Source organism: Syzygium oleosum, unplaced genomic scaffold (genome assembly GCF_021117445.2).
Source record: "Syzygium oleosum isolate NSW1041296 unplaced genomic scaffold, Sole_v2.1 Sole_v2.05, whole genome shotgun sequence".
In the NCBI taxonomy this organism is placed as follows: domain Eukaryota; kingdom Viridiplantae; phylum Streptophyta; class Magnoliopsida; order Myrtales; family Myrtaceae; genus Syzygium; species Syzygium oleosum.
Window position 1 is genome coordinate 1,819,323 of NW_026607489.1, and position 21,050 is coordinate 1,840,372.

Sequence of the window (21,050 nt, forward strand, 5' to 3'; positions counted from 1 at the left end):
CTTGAAGATGCTCAACCAAAACGTTTTTCAAATTCATCCTTATCGAATTAGAGAGGCGGGCAGTTCAACATGCGAACTTCAAAACCATTCTCTGTTCGGTATGATTTAAAATGGAAGAGCACTTACATTTTCTATTGATGCTCCACAACTCCAACCCAGCAAGACGATTGGCAAGCCAAAGATACCAATTTTTTATTTTAAATCAAGCATGCATATCCTTTTTCAAATCCAAGTTGGAAGGACACGAAGAAAACTGAATATAAGACATTAATAAGTGGAGATGGCCTAAGAATGCAATATTACTTTCAAGGGAAAATGAAAAGAAAACCCATAAAAGAACTACGAAAGAAAGAAGAGAGAGATCTAAGAACAATAGAAAAATCGTAAAGATGGTTTGGACTGACTTGCTAATCAACTCTCAAATCACCAATGAATTCTTGAAACCGTGAGATTTTGTGAGGTTATTGCCAGTTGATTTAAAAGGTTAAGCTATTAGACGATAGTGTGGTTCAATATTTAATTATTCTAACACTTTTACTAAGGGAGAGGCAAATAGGATCTTAAAAGATTTAAACTCCGGACCTCCTATTCTCGTACCATTTATTGGAAGTGCACAGTAGAAGTTCAAATAACTACTCCATAACATAATTCACACGTGCATCTCAATATTCTCCTATTGACATGTGAGCTTAGTGTTTGGTTTGCTCCCTTTTAATTTAAGTATCATTCTGCATCAACATTATCTTAACTTGAATCTCCACGTCACTGCAATACATTCGTAATGATGTATAGCAATCATCATCAGCTGCATCGATTGTTAAAAAAAAAATCATAGAATGTAACTTTATTTAAAGAGTAAAATGGCCGCGCAAGGTTTTTACGATACTTAGTTCCGTATTTATTATTATTTGTTTTTTAAAATGTTGCTTCTTTCTTTATCACTTCTTCAGTTCTTCTCGTCCGATATCAATGTCGAGCATATTATAAACCAAAAAAAAAAATAAAAAAAAAAAGGCAAAAAGGCAAAAAGGAACCCAAGACCCGAGAGATAAGCAAGCCGGGGCGGTTCGGACAGGATCCGAACCCGCAAGATAATCATTCCGAAGTGGATTAATCAATTTTTTTCGCGCACACTCGGCATTGAGATCGAAACACGCTCGTCTTCTTCACCGGAACGAGCGAGATTCGCACGCGTCGTTCGCCTGAATCAGCACCACAGCAGCAGCAGCAGCAGCAGCGCGCGGCGCAGAGCCGGAGGAGGGGGGTGGCCACACGCCGATGGCGAAATCCAGCGCCGACGACGAGGAGCTCCGGCGAGCCTGCGAGGCCGCCATCGAGGGCACCAAGGAGAAGATCGTGATGTCGATCCGCGTCGCCAAGAGCCGGGGGATCTGGGGCAAGTCCAGCAAGCTCGGCCGCCACATGGCCAAGCCGAGGGTCCTCGCCCTCTCCAGTGCGCTCCTCATCCCGCAGCTCTCTCTTCCCTTTGTTTCCCCTCTTTTTGGGATTTTCGATCGATCGAATTGCCTCTGGCTTCAGTGATCTCTGACCTTAATTCTCGGCTCGGTCCTGCGTTTAGCTTCGAGAACGAATCGGTTTTTAGGACGACGGTGAAATGCCGCCCCGGGATCATCAGTCTTGGCATGGAACCGACTTAGTATGGTTGTTTAGGCTGTTCGTTCAATTCAGTTCAGGGAATGACTGATTGCTTGATCTAAGAATGGGAACAATGACAGTACGGGGGATTGCGGAGTCTTTTTTAATTAGTTGTCTGTTTTTCCGGAAGTGGAAATGTATCGAAGAACTTTCTGAACGAAGATAGTTTCGACAGAGCAGGGAATAAAGAGCTATGTAGGTAAGCTTAGCAACTATGTAGGCACGTTTGTATGAGACCATTGATCGTACTGAGCTGAATGACGACGACCATTAGGGTGTATGTTCGAGTCGAGTGCTTACAGGGTATTTTGGAACTATTCACTGTAGCCATCTACTTTTGATGCCTGCTTGTGAATGCTTGACTATCCGATGTTACACTGTGAGAATTTTGTGAGACCACTGTCGACTGTTCTAAAAATTTAAGCCGGTAGATGAAGACGCGGTTTAATATTTAAATATTCTATCACTCCCCCTCACGCTTAGTCTAGTCTTTTTTCGCATAGTACTAAGCATGGGCATATTTAATAGAGGAGACAAATGGGTTTTGGAAAGATTTGACCTCAAGACATCATCTAATAGCCGAAACATTTAGAAACGTTGGCAGTGGTCCCACAAAACCTCACATACATGGGTTCCTTTATAAGAAAATGTCTTGATCAGGTTCACTGATACAATCAGGTTGTGTTCCTTAACTGCTGCAAATCTTAGAGTGTCTTTTGTGTCTAGAGGTGGTGAGCTGGCTAGATGTAAAACATGGGCATTGTGAAGGGAAACTCCCCCTTCTCCTGGTTACCATTCAGCGTTATGATTCTTTTCCCAATGGTTTTACTCTGTCAAAGATTAATTTGGAAGTATCTTTATTGTTTATTTATTTTTTTGGGTGCTAAATGTCAGCCTCTGCATCGTGATTCATGCAGCGAAGTCAAAAGGTCAGAGAACAAAAGCTTTTCTCCGGGTACTTAAATATTCCACTGGAGGAGTACTGGAGGTATTTCAATTTCCTTCACATATTTGTACTTAATAATACAGCATCTTTTTGATAACCCAAAATGCACTCATGCTAAATGAAAAGTAGGGGTTCACGTTAAGGTTACTATATTCATTGTTCCCTCAAAGCACAGACGGTAGGTTCTTGTAGAAGATGTAGGATTTTAATTTGCCCATTTGCCAGTGATACATTTTCCAAGAGTATGAATCCCTAAACCGGCTTTTATTTCTCTGTTTGTGCAATCCACAATGCTTACGCAGAGAACTATGGCATCTGTATGGTTTTCAATTTTACCAATGCGGTCTATGCTTCTACACGGACTTGTACATTGGGTCCATCAGATGTTATGAGTTTGTTAAAGAAGTTCTAAGCATGTTAGAATGACTTGAGAGCAGAGTTTAAGCCAATCTTTTGTTTCATCTTGCTTTTGTTATTAACTTTATAAGTCTGCGAGTTGTGTAAATCATATATGGTTCTCAGTCATGGCTACGTTGCTGCTAATAGCTTTATACATCTTCTCAATAGGACTGGTCCCTTGCTGGCCAAATTGTCAGCTATATGCATTATTAATATTATGTTCCTCTTATGACTGGTCCCTTGACAATTGTTTTTTTTTTTCCTATTCTATGTTTCTATCTCAGACTTTTGTGTTATCTACAAAATGTGTCAATAAAGGAATTGGACCTTGGCCAACTCATATCAGAGATCAATCATCACATTTAACTGGCAGTACCAAATATAAGCACATATCGTGTTTATCAGGAAATAAGAGTTGGACAATCTAATACGAGGCATAATTATTTCATTTTTATAAAAAAGGAGTGATCAAATCATGTTTAGATACCACCCGCCTGGGTGGCGCTGCTGGAGCGTGCACTCTTCCTCTCGCAAAAGGTTGAGTGTTCGAATCCCGGGCGCCGCAGGGTGACTTAACCGGTGGCACGTGTGTGGTGGCTAGCACGTGTCGCCCCCAGGGTTTACTCCCCGGCTGTCGGCCGTGCGGGGGTTCCATGGGTTACCAAAAAAAAAAAAAATCATGTTTAGATGGAGCATATTCAAAGACCCTGCTCTTTGCTTCCACAAATTATAGTTTTCTACTCCATGATCAAATCTTGAAATGCTGTTAACTGTAAAAGTTTCCACTATTTTCTGAGAATGTAGCCTGCAAAGCTGTACAAGCTCAAGCATCTTTCAAAGGTTGAAGTTATGACAAATGACCCCAGTGGATGCACATTTATGTTGGTAAGGCCATAGCTTTAAATCAAACTATTTTGATATAAATCATGTGGTCTATCTGACTTGCAGACAAAAGAATATAACAGATGGAAACAGCTAATATTTTACTTCTGAAATTCGTTATTCCATTTTTTCTCCATTTATCATATTTGGCTTCTTATTGAGCCTCTTATAGGGATTTGATAACCTCAGAAGCCAGAGTGTTGCTCCAACTCAATGGACAATGCGCAATATTGATGACAGGTAATGACACATTAAGTACATAGGGGAAGTCCCTTGCAGTATATTATTTCCCTGCATCTAACTTAAGTTTCTTAGTTATGATCGCCCACTAAATTCTCTTCATTGATTCTTCTATAGGAACCGCCTTTTACTTTGCATCTTAAATATCTGTAAAGATGTCCTTGGTCGCCTACCAAAAGTAGTTGGAATAGATGTTGTCGAAATGGCTCTTTGGGCTAAGGTGAGCTAGTTTCTTTTTTCTTTTGACCAGAAGGTGAGCAAATTTTCACATTCCAATGTGTGGACTTGTTGCATCACCGACGTTCTTCATAATTCTAAGAGAATCTGTTGATGCGAGTTATGAAGGTATAGTCCGTTATTTATGTAATGCAACAGGATATTACCTTATAACGAAGTGGGGAGTTAACATGATTACATGAACTAATTACAAATTTCCAATGGATTCCTCTGAAAGAATATACAAGTAGCATGACATGGAAAAGTCCACATGGACATGCAAACATGCACATGCTTCTGGGTTAATATATTTGATAGGTCAAATCATTATCATATAGCCCTGCAATGCACACATATTGACTTACTTTTTGTCATATTCCTTGTATGATTAGTTTTCAAGTTTGGACATACTGAACATAGTTGAGTAAGTAGGCAAATAATCCTAATGAGTATCTGGTTGGAGAACAGATCCGGAAAAGCAAAACACAGACAGCTCCAAAGTAATCACAATCTAAAGATCGTGTTTTGGACTTCAAGACCGAGGAAAAGAAAGAACAACTTCTTGAAAAGAAACTTTGTTCAAATGTGAAAATTCTCACATTTCAAACAACCCATAAATACTAATACATAGGCATAAAATTCTATGTTTACTGGAATCCCATCTAAGAAAGTAAAGCCAATACTAGTAGGACTCTGAAAAGGAAATAAAGTCACAAAAGAACTCTCGAACAAAGCTGCTACAATAATTCGTGACCAGTATCATTTTTTTCCTATGATCCTGCATCACTTGTATTTCGTTTTGAGGATTGTTTTTAATGAACCAAGTCATCTTCTTATTTGATTAATATCATGCTCTTTCGAAAACTACTATTTCAAGTCCTGTTCTTTTATATATAATTGGCTTCTTTGATGCTGGGACTAAAACAAGGATTCATGCAGGAAAATACACCAACCGTCACTACTCAAAGAAACCTGGAAGACGGGCCTGTTGTTACTGCTGTAACAGAAAGTGACTTGAAAGTTACAGTTGAAAAAGAACTAGTCTCCCAAGCCGAGGAAGAAGACATGGAGGCTCTTTTGGGAACGTATGTTTTCTTTATCTTTACTCTGGTGAAAATGGTCTTCCTCATTTATATCTGGATGTTTTGGCAGTGATCTAGTTCATGTCTCTAGTTAAGTAAGAAATAACATTACTTCAAGGTGGTTTGGTTGCATCCTTTTGTCGTGATTCTTATTTGAATTAAATGCTTTTTGGATCTTAACCTGGTGAAACCTTTCATATGTACTGGGATTTGCTAATCCTTTCCATAGCAAACTCGATGATTCATTTTTTTTTCCATCTTACACCACATTTCCTTTATTGATATTGACTAATAATTTTCTTGGATTGCTCAACTTGGTCGCTCTTAATGTCAATGGAGGTCCATTCATGTCCCTTTATGATCTGTTACCTTCCCCTTGGTGCAGTTGTTGGGATGCAACAGAAGTCACTTTACCATTTTCTGGTTCTTCTGGTCACAATCTACCATGAATTAAGTTATAATTATCTTGGAAGGGAAGGGTCTCTGGTATGTCATATCCTTGGATGTTATGATTGAAGCATGCTTTGGTGCTTCGATGTCCTTCTCTGGGGTTAGTTTGGTGCTGTGATCTGTTTCAGACCATTTCATGCTGCAGAAAAGGTCCCTCTAGAGAAGTACAATTATACTTTATTAGCTGAAAATTTGAAGATTGATATATTCTGCTTGAAATCAGACTAGGAAAGGGAAAATTCTGATAGAGGGGTGTGAGAGCAACTAACAGTCCTAATATTCATGTATTTTGGCGTTTGTTTTGTTGTACAGTATATTCTGGTTTTCTTAAACTTAAAAAGCTGCTAAGTGCTTATAAAGTACCAATGCTTGTGTGGTTTCTGTGTGCTTGGGTTATGGCCCTATTCACTTTTATGTTCTCCAATGAGTAGAAAAAGGTGGAGATTTTGTAAGAATTGTGATGTATAACACTTTAGGTGGAGAATTTGTTAAAATCTTGTAAAAGTTGCTTAGGTCTCCTTTGCTTTACATGGTCCAAAAGTACGAGGAGGTACGTGGTCATGAAAATAAAGATTCAGACCTTGGTAATGGAGTGAAAAGAAGATAAGAATGCGTGTAGAAAGTGGGAATTGGAAGATATAGGAGCGAGGAGGGGAGGGTAAAATCTGTATGATGCGCTCACTGAAAAGGAAAGAAGTATTTAAGAGTAGGTTGTTTAATTCTTAACTGCACTCAAGCTTGTCCAAGAGCTTGTTTTTCACTCTTAACCTGCCTATTTGGTTGCTGGGATTGACATATATTTAATTTCTGGCAGTGGTATTGCCGTTTAGTGGTATGTTATGGAGTAGATGACGGTCATGTCACTCTAGAATGGCAGTCCTGTGCTGAATAGGTTACATCCTCTTCATCTAAGCCTTGCTTTAGAGCATGTAAGCATGCATTGACTTGAATTTGTATTTTATATGATATTGGGTTGAAGAGGTTGAATGTGGTAACTGATCTGACAATTCTTAATGTTGAAGAACTGATATCACTAATAGTGAATTTCATTGGCTATGTTTCGTTTGCATATGATCATTCCAGGTGTTTGTCATCTTTCCAATATTGTGAGATTAGAATACAATCCATTTCTGATCATCTCTTTTAGCTGCTTATGTTGCAATAAAGCATCATGATAATGCGATAAATATCCTGTGCAGCTATGTCATGGGAATTGGTGAAGCAGAGGCATTCTCTGAAAGGTTGAAACGAGAGCTTCTTGCATTAGAAGCGGCAAACGTGCATGCCATTTTGGAAAGTGAACCTTTAGTAGACGAGGTAATATTATTTTGTATATGTTGAATGTATCTGATGGTTTAGTTTTAGTTGTTGGTATGTCCCTCAGATTGTCTGTGCCACTATATTTTAAAAAAATACACCTTGTTAACTAACTCTGGCAAAGACAAAAGCACACTACACATAAAGCAAATCTTAATCTTGCACTCATCTGCTTCTCATGACTTTCACCCGAGCCTGATCATTTTGTCTCTTACTATATATCAACACCCAAATTAAAAGTAATAATGGTAGATGACCTCAGCTGAGGAAGCAGTGTCTCGTTAGCATGTTTCATTGAACTTAACTGTTATGGTATCAGTTGATGAGCTTTTATGCTTTCCCATGGGTAGCTTAGAGATGGTGGCCCTTTGAACTCTTATTATTTTTTTGGTCTGACTGTGCGCTTTATGTTGAAGACTCATTTGTTGTTCAATCATATGGTCTTGCAGGTACTGCAAGGACTTGAGGCAGCAACAAACTGTGTTGAAGATATGGATGAATGGTTAGGCATCTTCAATGTAAAACTAAGACACATGAGAGAGGACATTGAATCGGTAGAGACCAGCACACTGAATTTCTTTTCCGATGACTGTTTTTGGTTTACATTGCAGTCCTTATTTGGTTTTTGTTAGAATGCTAGCATATTCAGAAGTATGTGGGTTTTTGGGGTGAATTTTGCTTTGACTTTTCTATGCTAGCTTTTACTCATGGTATTTGGGATTTAACTCTTATTTGATATCAACACCGTAGATCTTTGGAGACATAGAAACATTAACAACTCGATGCACTAGATATTTCCTTAAGTTTTGGAAATATTAATGTAAATATACAAAAAAATTTATCAGAAAAGCAAAGAGTGCTTAAAAATTACCTTCAGAAGCAGACTTGCAGAATATCTAGGAAATGGAATTGATGTATTGAACTATCTTGCCATCTCTTATTTCTTTGCTCTTTTCTGCCATGATTTAACATTTGGATGCTTTATTTTTTAAGAGTATGCTTTTGAGGTGGGCTGGCAGGCATTTAAATAGCATCTCATCTGTCTTTTCCAGTTATTGTGTTAAGAAAATTAGATACTGCTCGGAGACAAGTTCGTTCTGTTATTCTGCACTTTTACTAGCGTTTGTGTTTTCTTTGGCATTGACTTACAAGAGGTATTATCTAGCTAGTACTTTTGGTTATGCTGGAACTATAATGTTCATGTCCTTTGAGCAAGTTGATTTTTTGCACTACAGATGATCTGTTCTGTTGTTGTTTACAGGCTCCATGCTACCTGCACACTCTTTTCAGATTAGGCTTTGATATCGATTTTGATTTCTGCTTATTGTTACCTTGGAGTTTTGGTGTCTTTATCTTACACCATTTTTACTTAATATGTGCATCCAGATAGAGACTCGAAATAACAAATTGGGGATGCAGTCTGTAAATAATAAATCACTTATTGAAGAACTTGATAAGCTTCTTGAACGGTTGCGTGTACCATCTGAGGTATGTCGTTTTTGGAATTCATTTCATTAGCTGAGAAATCTAAATGAGACTTCTGGCTTTTCAGAGTCTCGAGTTTACGACTCCTAATGGAACTTTACTTCTTGTAGTATGCAGCATGTCTAACAGGAGGTTCTTTTGATGAGGGCCATATGCTCCAAAATGTTGAAGCATGTGAGTGGCTGACAAGTGCATTACGGGGCCTTGAAGTTCCTAATTTGGATCCTGGTTACGCTAATATGCGAGCAGTATGCACTTTACCTTTGCATTCTATTAGTAGATTGTATACTTACTAGATGTGGTATTAGCTACTGTGTTGCGATGTATATGGCTATTCTATGGCCCCGTTTGGTTCAGCTTTGGGAAGGGGCTTTCGGCCTCGAAAGCCCCTTCCCAAAATGCTGAACCATTCAACATTTAGGGAACGGAAAGCCGAAAGCTAGCATTTGGAATGCTGAAGCTTATTTTTCCCTTCCCAAATTGCCCTCACTCAAATTTCTTTATTCCGGTTTTGCCTCAGTTACTGATCATCTTCTTCACCGCGAGGGTGGCCGGCGAAGGGCCGGCGAGGGGCCGGCGAGGTCGCCCGACCTAGGCGACGGCCGCCTGGTGTCGGGTGACCGCCCAGGCGCCGTCGCCTGGGTCGCACGACCCAGGCGACTGTCGCTTGGGTTGCGCGACCTCAGGCGACGGCCGCCTAGTGTCGGGCGACCTCGCCGGCCCCTCGCCGGCCCTTCGCCGGCCAGATTCGCCCTCGCCGGCCCTTCGCCGGCCACCCTCACGGTGAAGAAGATGAACAGTAATAGGGGCAAAACCGGAATATTAAAAATAAAAATTGTCAAAGCCCTATGCAAAAAAAAATTTACCAAACACTACTTAGGCCAAAGTATCTTCACAAATTTTTTTTTACCAAACACCACTTGCATTTTTCCAAGTGACTTTCACCTAAAGGTATTTGCATTCCCCCAAGTAGCATTTGAAAAGCCGAACCAAACGGGCCCTATGTTGGGTTGCGGATTATGAACCTAGCAATTTGTTATGTGATTAGAGGGTGAGGGAGAGAGAGAGAGGAGTTTTTTTTTTTTTTTGGGGGGGGGGGTGGGTGGGGGGAGTGTGGGAGCGAAAAAGGACGTTTAAGCTCCAAATATGAACCTAGCACTTTGTCCTTCTCCGCCTCTCTCTTTGAAGACTTGTGCTTGTGTGGTAATGTAGTCATTTGTCTCTTATACTTTTTATGTGCCCTTTCATTGTGATAGCTCTCTAATTGTTCATTCTTCAAGAAGAGTGGTTCTACTTATTTCTGTGATTGTGTTGCAGGCTGACTGCGTTTCTCAATCAATTATATTGTGACATCTCTTATGAATATTTGTTAAATCAAGCGGACATTTGTTTCTGTGATTTTATAATATGAATTGACTATTATTATGTCTATTTATGGTTATCATAATTCTGAGTGCATAATGATTTCTCTCTAAGATGTGTATCATGGGTTCAGGTCAAGGAGAAGAGAGCAGAACTTGAAAAATTGAAAAGTACATTTGTGCGACGAGCTTCTGAGTTTTTGAGAAGCTACTTTGCTAGTCTGGTGGATTTCATGATAAGTGATAAGAGTTATTTTTCTCAGGTGATTTAATTGCGTTTTATCCTCTATGTTTTGGACATTTACTTCAGGAGTTCTAAGATTGGTTTGCTTGTTAACAGCGGGGACAATTGAAGAGACCTGATCATGCTGACTTGCGCTATAAATGCAGAACTTATGCTCGCCTCCTGCAACATTTGAAGGTTACATCCTAGACTACTAGTTAAACGTCTTGTTTACAAGTTTGTCATGTCTGTTTGCCGTCTTTATTATGTTTTCTGAAACTCCTGTGTCTTCACAGAGTCTTGATAAGAACTGTCTGGGTCCTTTGAGAAAAGCTTATTGCAACTCCCTCAATTTGCTTCTTCGCAGGGAGGTCAGTATATGAAATTGCTAATCTGTTTACTCAAAGTTTACTTTACTTTGACCATGTTAACGTTCTATATTACGTCTATGTTTGTCAGAGATACTTTCCATTTTTCTCTTGCCTCTTCAATTAGTTTCTATTCTTCAACTTCAAAGGAGCCTACCTGGTGTGTATTAGTTAATGCAGGCTGCATTATGGCAGCATACTCCATTGCGATAATGAGATGGAAATGGTCTTATGCACTTCATTTAGGGTATTTGCTAAGGTTCTAAATCGCCTTCTTGGGTTGCATGCTGTGGTTGTTGCGGTTGTGGATGTTGTGCAAGTGATCTTTGTCAAGCACAGGATGACCAGAAATTTCTGTAGTTTCATTTATTTTGATGATATCTCACGTATATCTGCGACCTAACATTCCTACGAGAAAAACAGTGGAAAGTGAATTCGATAAAACTAACTGCTGATTTATAAAATCTTAACTGTAATTAGAATTATAAAGCTCTATGATCTTGATATTCCAGTGTGAGTACTGGTAACAAGGAGGAATAAAACATTTATGAAGTTATAGGTGACTTTTTTGCGCTAAAGATAATGTCTCAAGGGCCGTTCCTTGTCCAAGATGGAAGGTGCAGATAGCCCATCGTGGCTAGCATCTCATATATAATATTGAATGTGTCCTAGGCAATTTGAGTTTGAAACTGTAACGAATTGTGTCCAGAATGTATATTAAGCATATATCTTACCGCTCTCCCTTACCTGGAAGCTGAACCTCACAGGTAAAGCACCATGAAGCTCTTGGAAACAGATCCACAATGTATAGCTAGCATATTTCTTCTTAACAATGTTGTGTTTTTCAAAGCTTACAAAGTGCTAGTGTTTAATGTGGTCACTCTACCTGGCCTAAGATGTCTGATAGCAACAGTAACTTCACCCATCGATCCATTATGAGCTGAAGAGTTACGGTTTTCAGCCTGTCCAATTCTTTTTTTCTATTTCCCCCATTTGTAAGTTACCACTTCCTTGTAAACTTTTCATTTTGGGTGGACTAATCCCTTCACAAGGCCCTGACCAAGTCCCAACAACATGAGCTGTTTTATGTGAACAAGAATGAACGTGGGAAGTACTTCATCAAATCTATATTTGACAGCAAACAAAACTAGCTTCGGAACTACTTCAATTGATTGAACAACTTTAGAACGGAGCATCTGATCCCTAGCCTTCCAAATAAAGTGGATGCAACAATTCCTGAAAGTTTTTGTAATCTGCACCCTCTCAAATTTGGCTTTACCCATGTAAAACTCTGAGATCCAATCTCCAGGATCTCTATTTACAGAAAGGCTGAAGTATTTTTTTCCACACTTGAGAAGAGAAGCTATATTCGAGGAATAGATGGTTTATAGATTCACTACTTTGCTGACATAATAAACAAAGAGATACAGAAGCAAGACTAGACCTCCTAATCCTATCCAATGTGGCCCAACTAATTTTACTTCTTTGTGACTGATGTGAGCTTTTCTTGGCTTTCCATCTCACGCCCCTCTCAAGTTTACTTTCAGAAGTAAGTTTGATAGCATATACATACCTAAAAAGAGGCGTGATATGCCAAAATTTCTGATTTAATTGAGATGTTATTCTTGAGATACTAATGGGGAGTGTAAATTTAAGCAACCGCAATAAAATGGCCCCTATGGCTCTTTGATGAGTCTTATGCCTTAATGAGGCCTTGGCAGCCATGACAAGTGAGAAAAGTATTCGCGGTGCAATGATGGTATATCTGCTGTGGCTGCTGCTACCATTATGTAAGTCCTGATATGGATTTCCATCTATTAACATGATGGTTTAAGATGTACCCTTTTACAGCTTTTACTTATAATTCTGTTGTAGCCCCCGTGTATTTGGCCATAATATAATTTAGTTTAGGTCTCCATTAGCTTCCATTTGTTTGATTTCTCTCTATAATTGCGGCAATTATTAATACAGAGCTACGATGATTATTTAAGATACCACGCCCTTGTGCTAGTCACCTGTTACAGAGCAACGATAAAGTTAGATGGTCTCACTAGAGCAGCATATCCACCATGTGAAGTGGTGAAACTTGTCCTTCGGTTAATTTTTTTTTTTTCTGAGAACATTGCCAAATCATTTTTTACTTGTGTAAGTTCTTGTACTGTGTCCTTATGAACTTTCTCTGCTTAATTGAATGGCCGTGTGCCATCAATCTCACTAAAGAAGTCTAGTTGAATGGTCAATGAGAGTTTTATCAACCATTTACAGGCACGTGAGTTTGCAAATGAGCTTCGTGCTAGTACAAAAGCATCAAGAAATCCAACAGTCTGGCTTGAAGGCTCTACCGGTCCTGGTCAGAATGTGAACAATTCAGATACCTCCACTGTGTCTGAGGCGTATGCGAAGATGCTTACAATCTTCATCCCTCTTCTCGTAGATGAGGTTTTATTCTACCTGCATGTGTACTATTAGTCTGGTTTTCCTTTTAATTGGCAATGAAATGCTCTTACCTTGTTTCAACTGCAGAGTTCTTTCTTTGCACACTTTATGTGCTTTGAAGTTCCAGCACTTGTTCCACCTGGAGGTGTCAGTAATGGCAATAAAGCAGGATCTAATGACGACGACGAAGACGATTTGGGAATCATGGACATTGATGAAAATGACAGTAAAGCTGGTAAACTTCTAGTTGACAATGATTATCTAATAATTTCTGCTTGAAATGTATTGCTTTCATATGGTAACAAACATTTCAACAAAATTGATGATATTATGCACTCCAGGTAATGACTCTGCGGAGCTAGTAGCACTAAATGAGTCCCTACAGGATTTGCTTGATGGTATCCAAGTAAAGTTCACTGACTTTTCTGTTATTTTCTGCAAATTCTTGCATTTTTGTTTTAGTAAAATAATTCTCGGACCAAAAAAATCACCTCAACTTGGTTCAGCAACATTTAGAGTTTGACTTCTAAAGTTTCTGGAGTCCTATTAGTTAAAATGGTTATGCCCATTCAATATACATATGCATGCATATATGTAGGTAGATTCATGTGTATATGCATGTGTATATGTATACTACAAATGCCTGTCATGGTACGGTTGGTGTTGACCAGATATTTTTGAATTTGAGTTAGGAGCACTTGCTTAAATGTCAAAAGGTGCATGTTATCTTTGTTTAAGGAGATGTACTTTGTGGGTGATGAGAATAGTTAAAGCCTCCTTTGATAAAACAAAGGAGAATACTTAAAGCTGTGAACCATTAGTCGAATATCCAAAACCAAAACTTGTACAGAGCTCAAGATTTCAAATAGGTTAACTTTGTTATATAGTTGAATATTTATCCTCTTGATATGAAGAGACTCAAAAAAGAAACGATTTGGAGGATTAAAGTAGGATTGACTGCATTTGCTGATCCAATGTCGTTAAAATAGCAATGGGAAGGATTGGCAATATTGATTTTATGAGCCAACATCAGATAAGAAAAAAAAGAAGAGGAAGGCACAAATGCAATATGAATAGCACACTTTACCAGTCAGTTCAACCAGTTTCCTTGGCCTGCGTACAATTCTGTGATTTGTTTTGCTTGAGACATGGTATGAACCGCCTTTCACACAGTTAAATCGGAGTCCTAGCAAACTATTCAATATAGGTTCAATTAAATTTAAACTTCTAGAGCTTGGTAAGTAAACCTATAAGGATTCAATCCTCATTTTTGTGGGAAAAAAAATCTGATGCAATACCCGGTGGACCACACATTCTCTTGCTCATGTATTGACAAGGTTTGCTTTTAATCCCTGTAAAGGTGGTCATGCCCACTTCTGAGTGGAAGGAGAATTGAAATGGTGCCCACCTAAATGAAGTGCAATTGCCACTCTGGCTTTTCTAGGTCGTCTTGTCTGTGTCAAGTCAGGAATATTATAAATTCTTTTATTGCATTTACTATGGGATGTCAATGCAGATACATCATCGATAAAACCAGTTGAACCATGAATTGTCGTCATGACTGGTTCTTATGTCAGTTTGATATGGGGAACACCAAAGAGATGTCGTTCAACAAGAAGAAAAGGAAACTGGAAGTACTTAAATATCGTCATGCAATAGGTGTGACAATTGGAGAGCAAGTTACCTATGTCTAAGTTGTAGCAAGAGACATGAGGAAAAACCTATGAGACGAAACATGTTTCAAGTACACCAGCTAAGTTTCTTGAAAATTAGAAAAAAAATTAGTATGTAATTCGTAAACGGTTATAGCTTCCTTGTGATGGTCCTAGACAAGGCAATATTTGTAATATTTCCGCTTGGGATGCGCTGCCATCATTTGAGATATGCCATGTTAAGTGGACTCAAATTTGGCTGGTCCAGGTATTTATCTTGGAGTCTAACTCACTTATATGACAAATAGTGTGACATGTCGACACAGCATATGCATGTTTATAGATTAAACGCTTGAATTTACAAATGTAAAACTACTTTATAAATCATTTCCTTTCACTTAAGGTACCTCATATGTGAGAAAATCATTGCTTCCTTAGGACATTCAAAATTCTGTACTACTAATACATTCACGATTTGACCTGTGGATATACCGTCCTCATATTTATGCCAATGCTCCTGCCTATCAACATGATCTGGATAAATGAATTGGAGTAGCATAAGAGGGTGGAAACACGAACTAACTCTTCATTAATCCAAACTGCGGACTCTTTTCCTTACTTAAGATGTAGCAATCCTTGGGACCATGTAATCGGAAGTAATGAAATTCTTTGGTGAGTTTGCACCGGAAGTCCTACAACTTATCACAAAAATGCAGTTGAGTTCTAAAACTTTCAAAAAGTGCAATCAAGTCCTAAAACTTGTCACGACAGTGCAATCTAGTTCTAAAATTTTCAAAAAGTGCAATCAAGCTCTTAAATTTGTCATGAAAGTGCAATTGAGTTTTACAATTTTCAAAAAATGCAATCAACGGAAGACTTGATTAGAGCAATTTAACAAGTTTTAGGACTTGATTGCACTTTTTGAAAGTTTTAGTACTCAATTACACTTTTGTGACAAGTTTTAGGACTTGATTGGACTTTTTGAAAGTTTTAGGACTCAATTGTACTTTCGTGACCAGTTTTAGGACTTTCATTGCACTTATCCCCTAACTAGAGAGGAGGGTTTCATGCTTATTTACCAAATATCCCTTCCCATATCAGTAGTTTTTTAACCAATTTCTGATTTTTATTTATCTTATATAGTTGTCGTCTAGGAAGCACGGACACTCTCCGGGGGCCTCCGTGTCGGATTCGGACATGTGTCGGACACCGACACTCGTACAACACTCTTTTTATTATTATTATTTATTTATTTGTGGATTTGAATCAAATTAATTTGATTGAAAGAATCATAAAAATGATATTTTATCAGGTACATATAAAAATATACACTTAATACACAATGTGTTGGAATTCTCTATTTTTTGAGAATTGACGTGTCAGCGTGTCGTGTTGTCTCGTGTCGCGTGTTGGTACTACTTTGGTTGTAGTGTCAACTGTATAATTAGAGTCCATTTCTGGTGTTGGAGCTTTCATGTTGTGACAATGCTGTGAATGTGATGACCATAGTTGTGGATAAAGTTGGTTTTGGCTTCAATGCAATGTACTATTTTGTTAAACACAATGCTATCTCCAACTGTTTTGAGTAAATTATTTTTTCAAATAAATTTCTCATACATTTGACATATTTAACTATAATTGAAAGAATCCTTCAGATATGAAATTTAGAATTAAAAAGCTCAAAAGTACTTGTGAACTGCTTTTCCGATAACAGTTTCTCTGCGTCAACTTTCGTCTGCTGCTTTTGAAAGTTTGTCAATAGTCTACTCAAGGTAGTAGAAGATGTGTCTCCTGGAGAGCACTGTCTTCTTTTATTTATCGATCTATGGTGATGGGTTATATTTTACATCATATTGTCATTTTTTTTCAATGCCCAGCAGTGGCATCTATTATAGCTTGATTGATTATATCAGGAGAAGTTTCAGCTTGACCCGGGAAGATAATTGTTGGCGCATTTGAATTGTAGGAGGACTTTTATGCTGTGGTGGATTGGGCATACAAAATAGATCCTTTGCGTTGCATATCCATGCATGGGATCACAGAGCGATATATTTCTGGTCAGAAAGCTGATGCTGCAGGTTTTGTGCGTCTCTTGCTTGATGATCTGGAGTCAAGGATATCTATGCAATTCGGCCGTGTAAGTTATCTCTAATTTGGAAACATATGTTGTCTGATGCACTGCTAATATTATCCTGTGTAATCATTTGCAAAATATATGTGCAGTTTGTTGATGAAGCTTGTCACCAGATTGAAAGAAACGAGCGAAATGTTAAGCAAACGGGAGTTTTATCATACATTCCAAGGTACAGTGGTTTCATAGGCTTTTTTATTTGTAGATAGAATCTCGTACTAATGCTCTCACAACTTAAGTGATGCATACCTGTGTGTATGTATATGTGGTCATTCTGAGGAGTGATTGTTACACTCACTCAAGTTAATGAGAAACTGAAGGCAAGAAGAACTCAGGTTACGAGGCAGATTTGGCCTTAGACAAGACACATATTTCTCTTTCTTCCTCATTCAGCAGTGTTGGCACTTGAAGAATGCAGTTGTTTCATAGCGCCCCCAGCTGCTTCTTTGTCTGAGTAACTCTGCCTCTTTTTGTGGAGAAGCATGTGAATTGAGTAGTAGGTTCAGGCCCAGAAAGACAAAGCAGTAGTGGGCAAATGTTGGTTGGACTTGGCACAAAGTGCTTACTATCTGATTTTAATTTGTAGATGATACTCTGAATGTGGAAAATGTGCCTCTGGGTTTGAAAATTAATTGCTTATTTGGAGCATCTTACAATATTTTAAGTTACCGATCTTAAGTTGCCCAATGTGAGAAAAAATATGGAGAAATTCTACATGAATTCAAGTATCCATAACTATGGATTTATGAAGATTTGAAGGGTTCAAAATTAAAAATAGTACAGGCAAATTTCAATTGCTAAAAGTACAAGGTAAAGCAACTTAAAAATAGTATAGGCATCTCCAAACACACTTACCAGAGTACATTTCCATGAGCACCTACTGTAGGTAGATATACTGTATTAACGAATTAGGTTTGACTGATGGAACAGCAAAGTTAAATAAGTGATGATGCTCTGCATGGTGACTTTAGCGAATGACAATGAAGCAGAATCCCTGAAATATTGAAATGTCATGTCTGCTGCTTACGTCCATGATCTGATCAACATGCTAGGGTTGCTCCTTTAGTCTCCTTTAAACGCATTAGCTCATTGCTGAAACTATTTGGTGTAGATTTTTGTGGCTGGAGGTGCTCAATTTTTTTAATAATTATCAAATATGCATCGAAGGAGAAGCAACCGTTTCGACCTAATACCACTGGGGAAGATGGCTACCGAAGCATGTCAATTAACGTTAGCAGTTGATAACTGCATATTCTAAATCTTTGTACAGCTCATTCCTTATTTTAGTAGCAATAGTTTTGTCTTGCTCATATTTTACTAGCCTTTCTTGTCTGTTTATGATGATAATGCCATTGATGTAGAAGGTCCACAAATAGCTGTTGGTTTTGAAATGTCTTAATCCCTTGCCGTGACTATGTGCTTCCCAGATTTGCAACTCTTGCTACACGTATGGAACAGTACATTCAGGGACAATCCAGGGATCTTGTTGACCAAGCATACACTAAATTCGTTAGTTACTTTTTCTAATCATACGTGCTCCTTCCTTTGACCAACCTGGTTATTGTACGATAATGAGAGGTGGGAAGAAGTATGTTCTGTTTTGTGCTTTCGACCAGTGTTTTTCTAATATTTAATTATGGATGGACAGGTTAGTATTATGTTTGTCACATTGGAGAAAATAGCTCAAACTGATCCTAAGTATGCTGACATCTTTCTTTTGGAGAACTATGCTGCATTCCAGAACAGGTATGACTTTCTCAGGATAGTCTTCACAACTCATCTGGTATTAATTGTTTAGCATAATTAATTCGCTTCTTAACTACTACGCCATATGATATTCTGAGCAAGAACATTTACCTGCAGCTTATATGATTTAGCCAATGTCGTACCCACGTTAGCAAAGTTTTATCATCAAGCAAGCGAAGCTTATGAACAAGCTTGTACGCGATTTATCAGCATGATTATATACTACGTGAGAATCTGCCTATCCAGCTCTTTTAATCTAGCAATTATAATGTCTTACTTTTTTTTTCAGATTTTCTCTGAGGCTCATCCTCACTAGTTTGTTTATGGCAGCAATTCGAACGGCTTTTCCAATTTGCTCGAAAAATTGAGGATTTGATGTACACTATTTCTCCTGAAGAGGTTGGTGGTTGGGTGGTTGCATCTTCTTTCGTTGCTGCATGAACATGTTACTGATCTCTTGGTATCTGTGCATTTTTCACTAGAAACTACCTAATGTTGCCACATTTTGCATTCCTTTTATTTCATTTGGGTACTATGTGAGCCGTTTATGTTTGAGTTGAGGTTGGTGTCTTTGTGGTTTGGTTGTGGTCCATTGACGGAGAGCTGGAAATTTGATGGAATTGGCCGTCTCTTAATTTCATAATAGGAGTGCTACATTTGTTTAAAAAGATCAGAATTTCCAGGAGGTTTGAAATGTTTGTTTGGCACAATACTTTTATACTAGAAAATAGAATTTGATGTTGTTACTGTGGGTTCTATTATCTCGTTTCATGTGACTATTTTTATCCATATATTAAATCATGGAAGAGAATTGGTGCAGTATTTTTAGTGCCAGCTGCGACATTCAAGCATGCACCAAACCAACGCGGAAACTTCTTAAAGATTTATAGTTTTCCGGCTGGCATTGCCTTTTTTGTGGTCATTTGCATAAGGAGCCAGCATCTGTCTAGACCCATGTAAACTTTCAACCTTTTCATTACCCGTTCAACATGCCATGGTCGGGAATTCTAGAGGGGATATGCCTGGAAAAGTTCCCGAAAGATTACTTTTACTCCTAAAGGGACTCCTAAAGTAATATTGATGTCTTTTAAAGGAGTAATGCACATTGCTGCATATGATCTTCATGTAGTTGTCCAACACCTTCCACCATTGTGGAGAACATGGATTGCTTATGTTGATTTCTAGGAAAATGTTAAGATTGTTAATTCTGAAATTTGTGGGACTAGTGGTCATTTATTGCATAGCTCATTGTCTATACCTCAATGGACATGCATTTGTGGTAATTTGTTTTGATAAAGAAGGGTCAAAATTTAAGGTTTTTAGTGCCTCCACTTTACGGTTTTGGAAAAATTTTCAAATGAAGAGAAAGATGCATATGGCATAAATGGCGGAAGATAGCTGTACAAGATGGAAATGGCAAAGGAAGTGTGATTTTTCACCCAATTGTTAGGCTCTGAAAAGCGGACTAATCATCTCTCTACAGACAATCATGAAACAGCAAAGGGAGACGTATGATGATATTTATTGCCTGCAGACTTTATCAAGTAGTTCTATTTTTTAATTGTTACTTTTAAATTTATTAGCTGAAATTATTCTCTCCTGCAAATTTCAGATTCCTTTCCAACTTGGATTGTCCAAAATGGATCTTCGGAAGATGCTAAAATCCAGTTTATCTGGTGTAAGTTGTTGAATATTCTCATCATGCTTTGCATGAAGTTCACTTTGGTAATGGTTTTGTTTTCGTTATATAGGTTGACAAGTCCATCGGTGCAATGTACAAGAAATTGCAGAAGAACTTAACTTCAGATGAATTATTGCCGTCCCTTTGGGATAAGTGCAAGGTAGAAGTATCTCATCCCTGAAAACGAAAAACTTCGTAGCATGGTTTGCCATGAAAACCCGATTTTCATCATTACTACATGATATGCGACTTTCAAATATTTCCTTTCTATCGTTCTATCTTACCAAAATGTCAAGCACTATTACGATATGCACTTTCTCGAAGGTCAGAGAGTCATCTGATTGGTTGGGTGCCTAATGCTGTGATTGCTAATCTTGACAGAAGGAGTTTCTTGACAAGTATGAAAGTTTTGCCCAACTTGTTGCCAAGATCTATCCGAACGAGACCATCCCATCTGTAGCAGAAATGAGAGATCTTCTCGCATCCATGTAGTTAGAGAAAGAGTTTTGTACCGTATAATCTGTCAATAGTGTCCTATATTCTTTCTTTGGGTGTAATATAGATTTGGTAGGCTGAATGATTTCTCATTTGTTATAATTGGTCCTTAACTAATTTATTACTGTAGTTCTCCTGGTTTCTACTATTGGATGAGAGAACCCCATGTTTGTATCATTCTTCAGCTTATTGTGCTACTATTCCTTCTAAGTTCATGGTACTTCTTTTGGTCTCGTTCCCTGTTCGCGTTTATGGAGTCTGCAATAGTCGTCATTATTCGACCT

At 38.3% G+C, this 21,050-nt stretch overlaps 1 protein-coding gene across 2 annotated transcripts; it reads left to right on the forward strand.

Annotated features, from left to right (window-relative positions):
- Nucleotides 1-1,118: 1,118 nt before the first annotated feature.
- On the forward strand, nucleotides 1,119-20,976 carry LOC115680839 (exocyst complex component SEC3A). 2 transcript variants are annotated; one of them, XM_056311549.1, is made up of 25 exons: nucleotides 1,120-1,453; nucleotides 2,574-2,644; nucleotides 3,806-3,886; nucleotides 4,056-4,123; nucleotides 4,241-4,343; nucleotides 5,279-5,424; nucleotides 7,071-7,188; nucleotides 7,638-7,742; nucleotides 8,575-8,676; nucleotides 8,784-8,921; nucleotides 10,169-10,297; nucleotides 10,375-10,455; nucleotides 10,554-10,628; nucleotides 12,891-13,064; nucleotides 13,149-13,296; nucleotides 13,403-13,467; nucleotides 16,680-16,850; nucleotides 16,937-17,016; nucleotides 18,272-18,353; nucleotides 18,493-18,590; nucleotides 18,708-18,816; nucleotides 18,921-18,989; nucleotides 20,203-20,268; nucleotides 20,342-20,431; nucleotides 20,653-20,976. In XM_056311549.1, the coding sequence occupies exons 1-25, from the start codon at nucleotides 1,279-1,281 to the stop codon at nucleotides 20,761-20,763; spliced, it is 2,655 nt and encodes an 884-aa protein (XP_056167524.1). In that variant the 5' UTR covers nucleotides 1,120-1,278; the 3' UTR covers nucleotides 20,764-20,976. The 2 variants fall into 2 exon arrangements, with proteins under 2 accessions (XP_056167525.1, XP_056167524.1); XM_056311550.1 differs by lacking the exon at nucleotides 3,806-3,886 and having other exon boundaries at nucleotides 1,119-1,453.
- Nucleotides 20,977-21,050: the final 74 nt, after the last annotated feature.